The sequence below is a fragment of the Ailuropoda melanoleuca genome, chromosome 6 (assembly GCF_002007445.2).
Source record: "Ailuropoda melanoleuca isolate Jingjing chromosome 6, ASM200744v2, whole genome shotgun sequence".
Taxonomy (NCBI): Eukaryota; Metazoa; Chordata; class Mammalia; order Carnivora; family Ursidae; genus Ailuropoda; species Ailuropoda melanoleuca.
In genome coordinates, this window is record NC_048223.1 from 55,566,929 (window position 1) to 55,584,204 (window position 17,276).

The window sequence follows — 17,276 nt, forward strand, 5'->3', positions numbered from 1 at the left end:
AAAAAAAAAAAAAAAAAAAAAGAATTTAAGTTAAATTTGTTAAGAACCTGCCAACCTACTTTGCAAACTGACTCTACCATTTTTCATCTCAACAGTTCAGTTGCTCCACGTCCTCCAAAATGTTTGGTGTTGTCAACTTTTTAAATATCAGCCATATTTCAGTATGTAGATAAAAAGATTTTCAAATATATATGAAAAAAAATGCTCCTGAGATTAGTCGAAGATACAAAGCTTTGTGATCCATGACCGGCAAGTCAAAAGGATTTGGGAAAGAGCTCACTTTCTCTTGCCTTCAATAGCTATGCATTGATTACCTATCCAATACCAATGCTGTTCTCGAAGACTGGGACAGAGTAGTGAACAATAGAGAAAAAACATGCCTTGAAATCACTGGCCTTATGTTATGACAGGGAGTTGATTTTTAAAAATACTTAAATGTATAGATGTTACACAATAATACAAAAATGTGTATTTCTGTCTATAATACACAAATATATTTTTTCAACTGTTGGAAAATAAAGCAGCAAAGAAGACAAGACAGGAAACAGAGAGGAGGTTTCAATTTTAAATGGCACGGACATGAAGAGCTAACAAAATGTGACTTGGATCAATGCCTGGAAGGACATCAGGAAAAGAGCCATGAAGACATCTGACAAAAGAATATTGCAGATGGAAGGAACAGCAAGCACGAAGTCCCTGAGGCAGGAGCATACCTGGCAAGCTCCCGCAAGAGCAAGGAGACCAGTGTGCCTGGAGCAAACAGAAAAGATCAGGAGAACAGCAGGTAATAAGAGGGATATATGAAATCAGATGGGTTAAAAGCCATCACAATGCCTTTAGCTTTTACTTGAAGTGAGATCGGAAGTCTCTGGAAGAGTTGTGGACACAGGATTAATACTATATTTGTAAGAGGCTCATTCCGGCTGCTAAGTAGGGGAGCAGGGAAGGATCAGGAAGACCACTTAGAATGCAATCATGATGATAACACAGGGGAAATTTATCTATGTTCCAGCAAACATGTATGCTTAGTTAGAGCACAGAGTCATAGTATGTTAGTGATGCCTTGCATTGGAATATATGTCTACATGATACAAAATGTACTTTGAGATGTTAAAACAACCTCTGAAAAAATTTAAACCGTATGACTAAAGCAAAAGTAACAACAGATACCATGAAAGGAGAGAAACCCACAAGAATACAGATAGAAAAGTTGATTCCCTTTCCAGAGATAAATGTATGTGATCAGAGGAAACACTTCATCTCAAATTTTTTGTTCTTTGTAATTTACAATTATATGTTCTATGTAATATATGTAACACATTTATAATACATAAGATACATTATAATTGTGTCAATATAATTATAACTCTATTATGGTTATACCTCATCAATAATCTTGAGAAACAACTGTAAACAAGCATAACTCACATAAACACAAAGGGCAAGCATGCTGCTTACCTTTTCCAAATCTGGCTCACGCAGTGCTAAGGCCAGTTCATTATTATCCATCACCGAGGCAGCTGCCACATCCAGTGGTGTTGAGCCCCTCATAGCTGGTGAAGCTGTTAATTCAAATGAAGATGAGACAAAGCCTGGATTGTGCTAAAACTACGAATTCCATATAAAAACACACTGTCCCTTAAAATTTCATTTCTAAATATAACACATACTGCATTAATCTAAAATTACTTTGCATTAAAGTTTAAAATTGAACGTAGTATGTATACTCTTTTTATCTTAAAGAGTAAATAAAAGCCATAATTTACTTACCAAGACCAACACTGCTATTCTCCAATAAATAGCTGAGATGATCAAACATAGCTTTTTGATTCTGCCTACTTATACGACAGAAGTAACAAAGGAAACGGCAACAGTTGGCCACCATCTTGGGAAAAGTGATTTCCTACATAAAGAGCATACAGTTAGCTTGGAGAGCAAATGGTCTTCAGAAAACTAAGTTTAGAAGTTGAGGTCCAATCACATCGTCAATCCATGTGGGACCATGTCTGCCAAGCCTCAGATACCAAAGACCTTCAATTGTGTATATTTAAACTTATCTAGTCCTTGAGCCACTGAAAATCAAGCCCGGCATTAATTCAGAAACCTCATTACCATCAAGGGGGTGATCTGGAACTAATCTACAGCCCTGACTCTCTAGTGGCATAAATCTGATTCAGCAATCAGGCAGACTGGGTTGTGACTCCTGACTAACACTATTAGCTGTGCTTCCTTGGGAGAATATTTAGTCTCATTGATTCAGTTCTGTAAAATTGGAATAAAACGGATACTAATACTTAATTTAGATAAGAGAGGAAAAGTTCAATGAGACCCTCTGTAAGAAATACTGTATTTCATACCTGAAACCACATTAGGGCATTCCTGTCATAAGTGTTGTTGTTTTTAAGATTCTAGGAGTCACACCTTTCCTGATTTGCACAGGACTCGTGTGCTACGATGAGCACCCTGACCAGAAGGCCTGCATGCTAGACCCCATCAAGTACATCTCCCCGAAGCATCTAATCTTATTCTAGGATACCCCGGATGATCTCTGGAATCCCTCCTTAACAGAATATTTTATAAATATCTTTATAAGTCTGTCTAACTGGTAAACTGGGTATTAAGGAGGGCACGTATTGCATGGAGCACTGGGTGTTATACACAAATAATAAATCCTGGAACACTACGTCAAAAACTAATGATGAACTCTATGGTGACTAACATAATAAAATTTTAAAAAAGAAATATGAACTCTTTCATATTTTGAAAAATACATCTTAAAATTTCAAAAAACAGTGAAATGTTTTGGACATCATAGATCATAAAATTATGCTGATTCATATGAAAGTGTTATATTACTCTATTCACTTGGTTTTGAAGGTCTGAAAGTTTGAAAGATTTCACTTTATTTCAACTTTAAATCAGTTAAAAAATTCACTTTATGTCTTAAAACAAATGCTCCAGAACATCATCTTCAAATTTTGGCTGGGATCAGGACTTGAGTGACACCAACTGCCATCTAAATCAAGGGGAATATCAAGGTCTGAAGAACATGTTTGTGTTTTGGTCTTTTAATGTGATGGATGTTAATATATAATTAAGAATTTTAAAATAGTATAGTATTAATGTTTAAAGTTTCTAACTAACCACTAAATAGGAAAAGTTTAGGAGACAGCCAATTACACAGCATAAGACAGAAATTATTATAAATATCAAAGGAAAAAATAACTAGTAGCATATCCAATTCTCAATCCATAAGCTTTGTTTTTTTTTTATTTTTTTGCATAAGGTGTTCTTTAAAAAACAGTCCTCCTAAGAGGATTTAAGAAATCTTCATTAAGAACATGCAGTGTATGTACTCCAGGAGTCATAGTCATTGGCATCTTAATAATCAAAGGTTTTCCTTTACCTTGGACTCTCCACCTCCAAGGACATTCACCATGACCTCCATCACTGTCTCATGCATCCCAAGGGCCCTCATGAGATTAGGGTGCTGGTAAAAAACTTTATTATTCATGATATCCCTAGAAAGGACAATATAGGTTTGGTGGGGAGAAGCACGGAGGGCAGAGAAAAATTTAAATGAAAATTTATCTGAGACCCTGATAAATATCTTGGAAATAATTACTGGCATGAACAGAAAAGTATGTGCAATCATGATTAAAGTGAATAAAATTAAAAGTTAGTAAGAACAATTAATTGAGTTCTCCTCAAAAAATACTGATAGCCTCTCAAAAATAGTATACAAGTTATCTGTTCTTTTCAGTTACAAGAAATGTACTACATATGTAAACATTCATCTATATGAAATATATTTGTGGACACTTATCATTCCTAATTTTATGTAATCCAAATATCTGTTCAATCTCTTTAGCATAGAAATATGAATCACTGTTATACCATATTCTATGAAAATTCCTATGTAAATTTTTAATATATAAGTATTTGCTTTTCATGTAGGATATTTTTAGTACCACATTCAGTATTTGTATGATTAATAACAGTAGTATTATTTCTTACTACATTTGTGTTATCTTTCCAGAGAACTGCTTGTAAAGGATTCATATTCTCAGAGAAACTGGATACACATCAAGTCCAGGTACAAGTAATGCAACAAATTAAAATAGACATTTGATTTGAAAAACCAGCAGCAGATGATACCCAAAACGTTTCATATTATCATTATTTCATTACATGTTATACTACGTATGTAAAGGTATTCCTAAGGATATTGATGCTCAGTAGTCATTAAAAATAAAGAACTCTGCTGATTTTTATTCAAACGTAAATCAAATCAATAGGAGAGTTTTTTTCTACAAAACACTTCCTGTCACAGCTTTAACAAGAAGATTATAATGCACAGCCTGTAGGAAAACAAACTTTCCCTGCAGCTCTCATCTCCTTGGTTGACTCACCTCTTCATTTGGTCATATGCTAACTTTTAGTTACTCCAGGTATATTAAAACGGTCAAACAGTATGATTCTTGTATGATGATTTTTTCTTTTTTTTTTTAGTTTTAGTTTTTTGCTTTTAATTGAGTTTAGCTTTGCTTTAATAACAAGAGTTTTTAGATAGCACAACTAAAAAAAAAAATGACATGGGGGCTGAGGACTAAAATAGGGCTGATCTATTCTGTTCAAGAACAAATGGAGTAAAGGAAGGCCTCCTTTTCCTTCACATAAGACAACAACATATGTAGTAGGAGACCCTTCAATTTTCAAACCACAGTTGGTAATCACAGGATTTGTTCTTTCATTATTTCAAATCCTTTTGTATGACCCAACTTTGGACAATATTGTATTGAAAAAGTCTTATTTGTCTTTAGTTCCAGGTAAATTAAGTGGATTTCTAATTCTACCACCTGGTAGGCAGCTTGTCACTTATTAAATGTGTCCTTTGAGAAATATTTCTAATACCACAAAAACATAACTTTTTATTTTGTTTTATAATCATTTTAAGTTTTATTACTTGAGTGAGTTACATGTTAACAGCACATATTACTGTTATATATTCATTTGAGAAGTGCCCTGCGTTTCCTGGAAGGCTTCCTTTCTCATTTGGTTAATTAAGATCACTTATGTGAGGCCCTTTTTGGTTAGACTGAAGTATTAGTATCCAAAAAAAAAGATTCACGCTCACACAATTATACCACCAAATCTGCTTTTGTTGTTTAAGCTTTTCTGTTCTCCTTCTTTTGTTCTGTTCGTATATTTATTTTTAGTGTGCAATATGATAACGATTTTGGAATATAACCTTCAGGCTTATTATAATGATTTCAAACACTTGATAGGTCCAAGGGCAATACATAGTATTGTGTTCTAAATTTAGATTGTACATAAATAATACTACACAAACTGAGTCTTTCTATAGTTTGTTTTTTACCCACAGGATTATTTTTTAGACCAAAGAAAACAGTGGTTATTCTATTCTATTAGTTTTTTGAAGAGACAACTCTAGGTTTCTTAAACCTTTTTATGTTTCTTTACATCCTTTTTTATCCATGTCAATAGTTACTTTCATTCTCTTTCTTTCATTTTCTCTTCTTTATCTAATATTTATGTAACTAGATCAACTTTTTTGGCAGAATATTTGTATTGTATCTCACATTTCAACATTCTATGTTCGATTTCTACATCCTTATATTTCGGTATTTTTTTCCTGCTGACATCATAAAGCTTAATTTAAGCTTCTATTGTTCTTCTATTTTCAAATTCCCAAACTACGCAAGCTCATGAATGATTCCTAGATTAATGCATGTATGTGCCAATAATGCAATTACTAAAACTTCTGCTTCCCATTCTTTCTCTCTGAATTCCATTATCCTTTCTCTAATGTACAGCCTTTAGAAGGTCTTTCAATGGACTGTAAGTAAATGTTCTGAAATATCTTTGTTTTGCCCTTACTCTTAAATATGGGATATAAATCCTCATCTCCAAATCTCCATGAAGCACAAGGTCATGGTGGGGCATTCTCAGTTGAGTAACACATTCTAAATTGATGGTTATTTTCCATGAGAATTTGTGAGTGTGGTATTCCATTGAGGAATGATGTCTAGTTTTGCCGTTGAGAATTCCATACACCGTTAGGTTTTTTTGTTTTGTTTTGTTGGTTTTTTTGTTTGTTTGTTTGTTTGTTTGTTTTGTCAGTGTTCCAGCTTTTCTTTCAATTTGTTTTTAAAATAGCCTATTTATCACTGGTTTTATTCCAGTTTCACCAGCCTATCCAGGTGAGGATGTGGAAGTACTAGTGCTTTGGGATAATCTGTGAATTCATGCTCTTTATCAACTGTGAAAATCTCAAGACAATAGCTCTTGAAATATTCCCATTCCATAAATCACCTATTCTGTCTTTTCCAGAAATCCTGTTTACCGTATTCTGGGCCTTCTTATATTATCCCTTAGGTCTCGTAACTGCTCTTTCAAATTTCCTTACCTTTACCTCTCAGTGCTACAGTACTAAGTAATTTTGTCAGATCTATGATCCAACTTATTAATTTTCTCTTCAGCTATATCTCATTCAGTTTGTTTAATTCACGGTTTTTTAATGTCATTTATTATATTTTTCATTTCTAGGAACTATTTGGATCTTTTACAAATCTTTGTGGACTTTTCTCCACATCTTATTTTTGGAGAACTGATTTATTCCTTTGTATTTTTAACCATTTTAAATATATATGTTCTCTTTCTGGTATTGTATTATCTGAAGTTTTTGAAACCGGTGTTCTGACCCCATTCATTGTATCTGCAGATTCTTGCTTATGGAGGATTGTTTCCTTATGTGCTTTGCAATTTTGACTGTAAGCTAACCATTGGTAATTAGTTTTTTCCCCCAAGATTTCCCAGTGAGTTGAGTTGAGAAAGTATACCTCCAGGGCCAATTGTTATGTTCTCGGTTTGGGAATCCAAAACCGAGACTACATATGCGATATAAACATTAATTCCCAAATTCACATGAGGCACACCTATGATACTGAACTATCAAAAGAATTGTGTTGTTTTCCCCATTCTTTTTTCAAGGCCCAGTTGATATAGACACAATTCCTTATCATTTCCTGCTGGTGAGTGTTTGTCTCTGCATGGACTTTAATGTGTTTTTATTAACCTGTATTTTTATATATGATTGTACATTAATGAAAAATTAATTTTACAAACCTCTAAAATGTGTGCTGCATATCATAGCCACCTTAGCATCTAGTTGTAAAATTAGTCACATTTCGCTGGTGAGCACTTTTCTATTTAGCTTTAAAACATAATGTCTAGAAAAGCAACAATCTCATTTAATAATCATATACAGGTATGCCTCACAAAAATGGCAGATTTGGTTCCAGCTCACGGCAATAAAGCAAATATTGCAATGAAGCAAATCAAATAATTTTTTTTTTGTTTTCCAGTTCATACGAAAGTTATGTTTACAATAGACTATATAGTCTACTAAGAGTGTAACAGTATTATGTTTTAAAAATCAAGGTACGTACCTTAATTAAAAAATACTTTATTACTAAAAGTGCTAATCATCTCCCAAACGTTCAGTGAGTCATAACCATTGATCACAGGTCACCATAACAGTTATGATAATAATAAAAAGTTGGAAATACTGTGAGAATTGCTAAAATGTGACTCATAGAGACACAAAGTGAGCAAATGCCATTAAAAAAATGGTGTCGATAGACTTGCTCAATGCAAGGTAGTCACAAACCTCCAATTTGTAAAAACACACTATCTGCAAAGTGCAATAAAACAAGGAACAATAAAATGAGGCATGCCTGTAATTGAATTAGTGGATTTGTATTAATACACCTACGGTGCAACTACTGGGATAAATAAGTAGAAAGAAGACATGTATAAGACAAAGGTTGTAATAGTTAAATAAATTACCCTAATCCACGAATCATAAGCTTCTCTTCTTCTTTGCCCATTCTTACACTCAGCAGAGAACGAATCTGACCAAGAGATGCCAGCAGGTTGATGGTATCCTCCACAGAGACACCATTGATAGTGTAGGTCTTTGGCAGAGCGCGGACCAGACCACCAATGCCATCATACTGTCGGTGGAGCAACACAAACATGGCCCTCACCAATTCAGGGTCTTCAATGACAGACTCTTGTGCCCATCGGACCATGGTCTCAGAAATCAACTGCTGAAGAGTGGCTGCAAAGTCATTACGGATTTTTTTAAAAAGGAAAATGATAAGAAAAGGCAAATTAGTTGGGCATTTCAACTGTACCTCTCATAGTCCCAAACTAATATCTATATTTATACCAGAATTGGAAAATAAGCTTAATTTAAACATTTTATATATCAATAAAAATGAGTTATGAACATGCAAGGATAAATATATACAGGCTTTTCCTTAAGAACTACTCTTATTAAGGAATTTAAGCTGTTCAGAATTATAGCTACTTTTTCAAAACTACTGCTGGCAATCCACAGGGCAACCAATATAAGTTGTCCCATTATTTTACTTTTATTTTCTTTGTTCCATTCTTTTCCGCCCAGAAGATCTGACATCATATATCCTTATAAAGTCAGTCACGGGCATCCAAGGAATTATCTACTTTTCTGTCTCCTCATTTGAGCCACTTGCAAAAGTGACCTCACATAATTATACTTTTACTGTAATTTGGATCCTTAATTGTCACTTAAAATGTTTTGACTGTGAAGCTGTATTAAAGTGAAAAACTACTCTACACATAGATTACTTGCAATGTGACATGCAGTGAAGAATGCATAAAAGCAACAGAACTTCCAAACCCCCTAAAATAAATAGCAAAATTATCAAAGCTAAGTAGGGTTGATGTGATCAACATGTACGTAATGAGGTACTAATTCCTATCATTGATACATTGGCAGATTTTCAACCCTGCCTTAATCTATACATTATTTAAGCACAAACAAAAACTACCAATTTTAACTGAACCCAAAATGCAGATAAAATGCCAGTATACTTGCACATGCCTCAAAACCATGCTGCCATTTCTAATAGGCCAAAATCATAAACCTGATGATAACAAAAAGTGGTTCGTATGAAACCCTGAACTTTCATTTTGAAGAGGACTTGATTCAAATAAATTTGATTGTGATACTAAAGAATAAATTTAGACGTCATCGTAAGGATAAAGGGTTTCCATTTTAAGTTAGCACCAAAAAAAAAAAACACCACTAAAATTTTTCATGGGTTGATTTTTCTTCTTTCAGTAAAAACTGTTCCTAAACCAGTGCTGCATCATAGAATGAATGGGGACTGAGGTGTGAGGTAAGTAAGACGGATCTCACCAACCTCTCACTTGAACCCCTTCTAGATGAGTGCCACATCTGAGACTCATTGTCCCAGTGCTTGTTTTCACAGTATCAGGTGTTACTCTTCAGTTAAATAGGATAAAAATGAACCAGAAATGCATAACGGTTGAGAAAATATCTCAGAACCAAAATATAGTACAAGAATATTTGAAAGCCAATGGCATAATGTTTAGACAGGATAGCTAAATTACTCCCTTTGTACTCCCTCTTGATAGTCTTTGATCAAATATATAAATTAGTAGTGCTCTGGAGAGCCCATCCACCCTTATAAATACTGCTACCTCTCAATCTTTTCCTACAAGAACAGTTGGATGCTGCTGTCTACTTCTGGCAGGCACAGGCATCTACTTAAGAATCTGATTCTTGGAAACTTCCAACTCAATGTCCTCACTGGCTCATCTACTATGATGTTAGTTCAAAGGATGAATAAATGTCACAGAGTCACTTTGCCAGCACCCTTCCATACTGCTTACAGGACTTCTTGGAGTCACTCTCAACTGGTTTCTCAGCTTGTTTCTTCTTCAGGTATGTCACCTTTTCTACCAGGGACAGCAGGCGTCCTCGAATTGTTAAGTCACTGTTTCCATCTAAAGACCCATCTTCATCCAGCTCAATTCCTAGCATGAGAAAAGCAAAGAGAAAGAAAAATACATTTAGGAGAAATAATTCTCTGGTTTTGCAACCTTTGCCATTCATAGCTTAAAGCAATGATGCCATGGTCCAAAACATTCGACAGCACTGAGTGAAGCACTCCTGCTCCCTAGCTCTTGGGTAAAATCCACTCACTGGCCTCTTGTCCTCCTTTCTCTTTCTCCCCTGTTCCAATGGGCCCAGGGCTATGAGTAGCCGAGACAAAATATAAAACTAAGCAGACAGCAAAAAGATGCTCTTAGGAGCCAAGATCAGTTCTGCTATTTGGTCTGACCCTTAGGCTGACCCTGAGACATGTCTGCCTTTAGCTGCTATCTGCCTAGACCTACAGTTTCACCTGCAAAAAAACCTACCAGACTTTCATCCTCCTCATTTGCCTCTAATAATCACAGTGTCATTTTAATAAATTGAGAGAAGAGAGAGCAGGCGTAATTAAGTATTGTAAACCAGAGAATGCTTTATGTCTGAAGCAATAATCCTACCATTTTAGAGTACCCCTTTATTTATAGTAGATAATATAACTTTCTGGCACTCGTTTAGTGGCTCTCTATTCATAAGCTGAATTAATATGCAAGATGATGCTTATATTCTCTTCATTAAAATAAAATAAAAATAATGCAACTGGTGCTACACATCACTTAAGAGATGGTTAATTCATTTTCTTTCACTGGAACACTTTGTCCATATCACTGCTTAAAGGGAAAAGAAACACAAATTGAGAACATCACATAAATCTACTTTAAAAATTCTTAAAGCAAAAGAAGGGGGACTCTCCCTTAATAGATTTGGGCTACTGACATAAACTTAACAAAGGATTTCCATAGGCATTAATTAATTTCAAAAGTTCCATGCTGCATTTACTAGGCCAATCCTAAAAAGTGCCCCACAACTGCTTTAAATAAAACTATTTGTGATCAAATGTCTTTAGAATAAATCAACCTAACATTCATCTCTCTGCTGAAAGCATCTGGTTACGAGTACCCATTTCCCCTTCCTATTCTCTACCACTAAGGAGAAGAGAGAAAAGAAATAAAATTTTGGTTATCTCCTAGTTGGTCTTAAAGCCTGTCCTTCCTTCCTTCCTTCCTTCCTTCCTTCCTTCCTTCCTTCCTTCCTTTCTTTTTTCCTTTAAGATTCTATTTATTCATTTGACAGAGAGAGAGAGAGACAGCCAGCGAGAGAGGGAACACAAGCAGAGGGAGTAGGAGAGGAAGAAGCAGGCTCCCAGAGGAGCAGGGAGCCTGATGCAGGGCTTGATCCTAGGACTCTGGGATCATGCCCTGAGCTGAAGGCAGACACTTAATGATCGAACCACCCAGGCGCTCCAAGTCTTAAAGCCTTTCTGATCTTTCTACTTGTCATGACTTCCCAAATAGGGTCAGTTAAACATTAGCAATAATAAATATTCTTACATGAACTCCTAACAGGCATCAAGTATATTTATGAATCTATTTACATATATATTAGCTTTTGTACCAGTGTGTTTGTGTGTGTGTGTGTGTGTGTGTGTGTGTGTATATATATATATATATATATATATATATATATATATATATATATGAAAAATACACATTTGGCAACTAAACAATATTATGAAAAATAGTTCAAAACAAAACAAGAAGTTTTACAAGGAAATAGTAAATCAAAATGAACAAAAAGAAATCCTAGAGTTGAAAAATACAATAACTGAACAATTCAATTGAGAGTTTCAAAAGTAGACTTAACCATGCAGAAGAAAGAATCAACAAACAGAAGAAGAGGTCAATGAAAATTATGCAGTGTGCAGAAGGCCTATGAGATTATGGGACACAATGGAAAAAAACAATATTCAGATTATGGGAATTTCAGAAGGCAACAAGAAATAAAAAGGGACAGAAAGTATATTTAAAGTAATTATGGCTGAACTTCCCAAACCTGGGGAGAGAAATGGGCATGCAGATCAATGAGGCCCAAAACTCCCAAAATGTACCGAACTTGAAAAGGGCTACACTGAGACACATTATAATTAAATAGTCAAAAGGCAAAGGCAAAGAAGGAATTTTAAAAATGAGCAAAAGAGAGAATTTACATTAAAGGGAATTCCCATAAGACTATTGGCAGATTTCTCATCAGAAACTTTTTTTTAAAGATTTTATTTATTTATTTGACAGAGATAGAGAGAGAGAGAGACAGCAAGAGAGGGAACACAAGCAGAGGGAGTGGGAGAGGGAGAAACAGGCTCCCTGACATGGGGCTCGATCCCAGGACCCATGGATCATGACGTGAGCTGAGGACAGACGCTTAACGACTGAGCCACCCAGACACCCCCAGAAACTTTTCAAGACAGGAGAGAATGGGATCACATATTCAAAATATTGAAAGAAAGTAAATGTCAACCAAGAATTCTATACCCAGTGAAGCTGTCCTTCAGAAAAGGGAGGAGGGATAGACTTTTCCCAACAAACAGAAGGTGAGGAAGTTCATTCATGCCAGATGTGCATTACATGGAATGCCAGAGGAAGTTCTTTGAATGGATGTCGAAGAACACTAATTAACATTGTAAAAACACAAAAAGGTAGTATAAATCTCACTGGTAATGATAAACATATACTCAAAGTTAGATTCTGCAATATGGTGATAGGGGTTCATAACTCATGACTCTAGTTTAAATTTTTTTTAAATGAATTAAAATAGGTTGTTATAACTTTAAGATACTGTATGTAAACCTCATGTTAACCACAAGGGAAAATCTTGCAGTAATTATACAAAAGGACACAATAAAGAAGTCAAAGCATACTCATAACAAATATATCAACACATACATACACAAAATACAGCAAGATAGGAAACAAGGAAAAACAGATCTACAAAACAAAACAAAACAAAAAAAATTAACAAAATAGCAATAGTAAGGCCTTACTTAACAATATAATTACTTTAAGTATAAATGGATAAAATTCTCCAACCAAAAGACATAGAACAGTTGAATAAAAAAACAAGATCTAACCAATAAGAGATCCACACTAGCCTTAAAGACACACAAGACTGAGCAAAGGGATGAAATATGTCATTTCAAGCAAGTGGTAATCAAACAAAACAACATAACAACAACAACAACAACAACAGGGGAAGCTATACTTATGTCAGACAAAACAGAGTTTAAACTAAACATGTTAAAAAGATACAAAGGTCATTATATAATGACAAAGGGATCAATACCCCAAGAAGATATAACAATTATAAATATTTATGCACCCGATACCAGAGTACCTAATCATATAAAGCAAAAACTATAAAAACTAAAAGGGGAAATAAGGATTATGCACCAACACCAGTGTACCTAATCATATAAAGCAAAAACTAAAAAAACTAAAAGGGGAAATAAGGAGTAGTACAGTAATAATTGGAGACATTAGTATCCCACTCTTAATGAATAGATCATACAGGAGAGAATCAATGAGGAAAGAGTGGATTTTAACAACACTGTAGACCAAATGGACCTAACAGACATATACAAACATTCTACCAAGCAACAGCAGAATACACATTCTTCTCAAGTGCTCACGGAACATTTTCTAGGACAGAATATGTCTTAGGCCATAAAACAAGTCTTAGCAAATTCAAGAGGGTTGAAATTATATCAGTAATCTCCTCTGACCACAAGGGCATGAAACTAGAAATCAATGACAATGGGAAAACTGGAAAATTTATAGATGCAGAGAAATTAAACAACACTCTCTTTAACAACCAAGGAATCCAAGAAGAAATTTAATGGGAAATAAAAGAATTTATTGAGACAAACAAAACTGGAAATACAACATGCCAGAATTAACAGGTGCAGCTAAAGCACTTCTAAGAGGGAAGCTCACAGCAATAAATGCCTACATTAAGAAGAAAGAAAGATCTCAAATAAACGACCTAACTCTACACTTTAAGAAACTAGGAAAAAAGAACAAAGCCCGAAAGTAGAAGAAAGGTTAGAGCAGAGATTATTGAAATAGAAATTTAAAAAACAATAGAGGGGCGCCTGGGTGGCACAGCGGTTAAGCGCCTGCCTTCGGCTCAGGGCGTGATCCCAGCGTTCTGGGATAGAGCCCCACATCAGGCTCCTCTGCTGTGAGCCTGCTTCTTCCTGTCCCACTCCCCCTGCTTGTGTTCCCTCTCTCGCTGGCTGTCTCTATCTCTGTCAAATAAATAAATAAAATCTTAAAAAAATAAAAAAATTAAAAAATAAAATAAAAAACAATAGAAAAGATCAACCAAACTAAGTTCTCTGGAAAAAAAAAATGACAAACCTTAGTTAGCCTAACCAAGGGGGAAAAAGACAGGACCCAAATCAACAACATTATAAATGAAAAAGGATACATTATAAATAAAAAAATGAAAAATACCACATAAATTCAAAGGACTGTAAAAGGTTACAATGAACATTATAAGCAAACAAACCGGACAACTTAGAAGAAATGGAAAGTTCTTAGAAACATACGACTTATCAAGGAAAAAAATGGAAAATCTGAATAGACCAATTATTTGTAAGGAGACTGAATCAATAATCAAAATCTCACAACGAAGTAAAGCTTTATTGGTGAATTTTACCAAACATTTAAAGAAGAATTACACCAATTCTTCCCAAACTCTTCCAAACAAATCAAAGAGGAGGAAACACTCCCCAAATCACTTTAGTAGAACAGCATTATCCTGATACCAAAAACGCAAAAGGACTCTACTAGAAAAGAAAATCACAGGCCACTATCTCTGATGAACACAGATGCAAAATTTCTCAATAAAATACCAGCAAACTGAATTCAACAGCATATTAAAAGGAACATTCACCATGATCAAGCAAGATTTATCACTAGGATGCTAGGATGGTCCAACATATGTGAGCCAATCAATGTGACATTCCGTAATAACAGAATGAATGAAAAGAATCATATGGTCATCTAAGTAGGCACTTTAGAAAAAGCACTAAAAAATTTTAACATCCATTCGTGAAAAAATTCTTAACAAATTAGGCACAGAAGGAATATATCTCAACATACAAAGGCCATATATGACCAGCCCACAGCAATATCATTCCCAGTGGTGAAAGATTGAAAATTTTTCCTCAAAGATCAGGAACAAGACAAAGGCATCCACTCTCTCACCATTCCTGGAAGTCCCAGCTAGAGTTATCAAGCAAGAAAAAGAAATACAAGTTTCCCGAATTGAGAAGGAAGAAGAAAAATGGCCTCTATTTGCAGACAACATGATTTTATTCATATAAAATCCTAAAGCCCCAACCAAAAAACTGTTAAACCTAATCAATGAATTCAATAAAGTTGCAAGACATGAAGTTAACATACAACAATATGTAGTATTTTTATAAATGAAAAATGAAATTTCTGAAAAAGAAATTAAGAAATTGATCTCATTTACAATAACATCAAGAATGATAAAAAACTTAGGAATAAGTTTAACTAAGGAGGTGAAAATCTCTATCCTAAAAATTACAAGAGACTGGTGAAAAGAAGAGAAGAGGATACTAATACATGGAAAGGCATCCTCTATTAATGGCTTTGGAAGAATTAATATTGTAAAATGGTAATATTATCAAAAGCTATCTATAGATTCAATGCAATCCTTATCAAGATTCCAATAGCATTTTTTTACAGAAGTAGGAAAAAACCTTCCTAAAATTTATATGAAATCACAAAATCTCCCTAATAGCTAAAGAAATCCTGAGAAAGAAGAATAAAGTAAGAAGTATCACACTTCCTGATTACAAGCTAATCTATTAAAGCTATAGTCATCAAAACAGATGGTACTGCCATAAAAATGGACCAGTAGATAAATGGAAAAGAATTGAGAGCCCAGAAATAAACCCAAGTATATATGGTCTACTAATAGTTGACAAGGGAGCCAAGAATACCCAATGGAGAAAAGATAGTCTTCAGTAAACAGTGCTGGGATGATTGGATCTTCACATTTAAAAGAATGAAACTGGACCCACATCTTAACCGCTAATAAAAACTGACTAAAAATAGACGAAAGACTTAAATGTACGACTTGATATCATGAAACTCTTAGAAAAAATGTAAAGACAAAGCTCCTTGATACGGATTTTGGTAATGATTTTTTGTATAAGACACCTAAACCACAAGCAGCATAGCAAAAATAAACATATGGTACTACATCAAACTAAACAGCTTCCATAAAAAACAAAAGAAACCACTAACAAAGTGAAAAGACAAGCTACAGAATGGGGAAAAAATGTAAGTAAACTACATATCTGATAAGGACTTAATATCCAAAACACACAGCAAAAAAACAAACAAATAAAATAGTATAGAGGATCCTCAAAAAAATTTAAAAATAGAATTACCATATGACCCAGTAATTCACTTCTGGGAATACAGCCAAAGGAAATTAAAACACTAACTTGAAAAAGGTATCTACATTGCATGTTCACAGCAGCATTATTTATGATAGCCAAGATATGGAAGCAACTTAAGTGTCCATCGACAAATGAATGGATAAAGAAGTTGTGGCATATACACACAATGGAATATTATTTAGCCAAAAAAACAAGGAACTGTTATCTGTGACAACACGGGCAGAACTTGAAGGCACTATGCTATGAGAAATAAGTCAGAGAAAAGAGTAATACTGTGTTATCTCACCTATATGTGGAAACTAAAACAAACTCGAGAAAAAGTGATCACAGTTGTTATCAGAAGTTTGATAGTAGGGAGAAGGGAATTGAAGGAAAGTGGTCAAAAGTTACAAACTTTAAATAAGTACTAGGAGTGCAACATACAGCATGATGACTGTAGCTAACACTGCTGTATGATATACAGGAAAGTTCTTTTAAGAGGGTAAATCCTAAGAGTATTTGACAAGGAAAAAATTTTTGCCTTTATTTCTTCTTCTTTTCTTTTTATTGCATCTATATGAGAAGATGGATGTTAGCCAAACCTATTATGGTAATCATTTCACAATATGAGTAAATCAAACAATCACAATGTACATCTTAAACTTATACAGTGGTGTATGACAATTATTTCCCAATATAATTATTTCTCAATAAATAAATAAATAAGTAAATACATAAATACATAACACATCTAATAAGAGTTGTAAGTCAAGAAGACTTTACCACAATGTGTCATCAAATCTTCATGAAAATCTAAGAGTTGGTCACGGATTTCTTCAGGACATGGACATTCACTTTTGTCATCCTTAAAATTGAGAAGCATATTGATCTGAAAGTTTGGAAAAACAAGAAAGAGGAGAACAAGAGCAAAAGAACAGTGAATTCAGGAATGACACAGCAAAAAGAATCATAAAAACCAAAGATATTCAAATCCTT

The 17,276-nt window shown here is 34.3% G+C and overlaps 1 protein-coding gene across 1 annotated transcript in view; it reads right to left on the minus strand.

Annotated features, from left to right (window-relative positions):
- The window catches only part of RYR2 (ryanodine receptor 2), a 445,869-nt gene that overhangs the window by 183,140 nt on the left and 245,453 nt on the right, over positions 1 to 17,276 (minus strand). Inside the window, 6 exon segments of the mRNA XM_034663566.1 lie at positions 1,459 to 1,562; positions 1,771 to 1,903; positions 3,407 to 3,521; positions 7,873 to 8,146; positions 9,769 to 9,912; positions 17,064 to 17,169. Coding sequence (XP_034519457.1) covers positions 1,459 to 1,562; positions 1,771 to 1,903; positions 3,407 to 3,521; positions 7,873 to 8,146; positions 9,769 to 9,912; positions 17,064 to 17,169 — 876 coding nt within the window.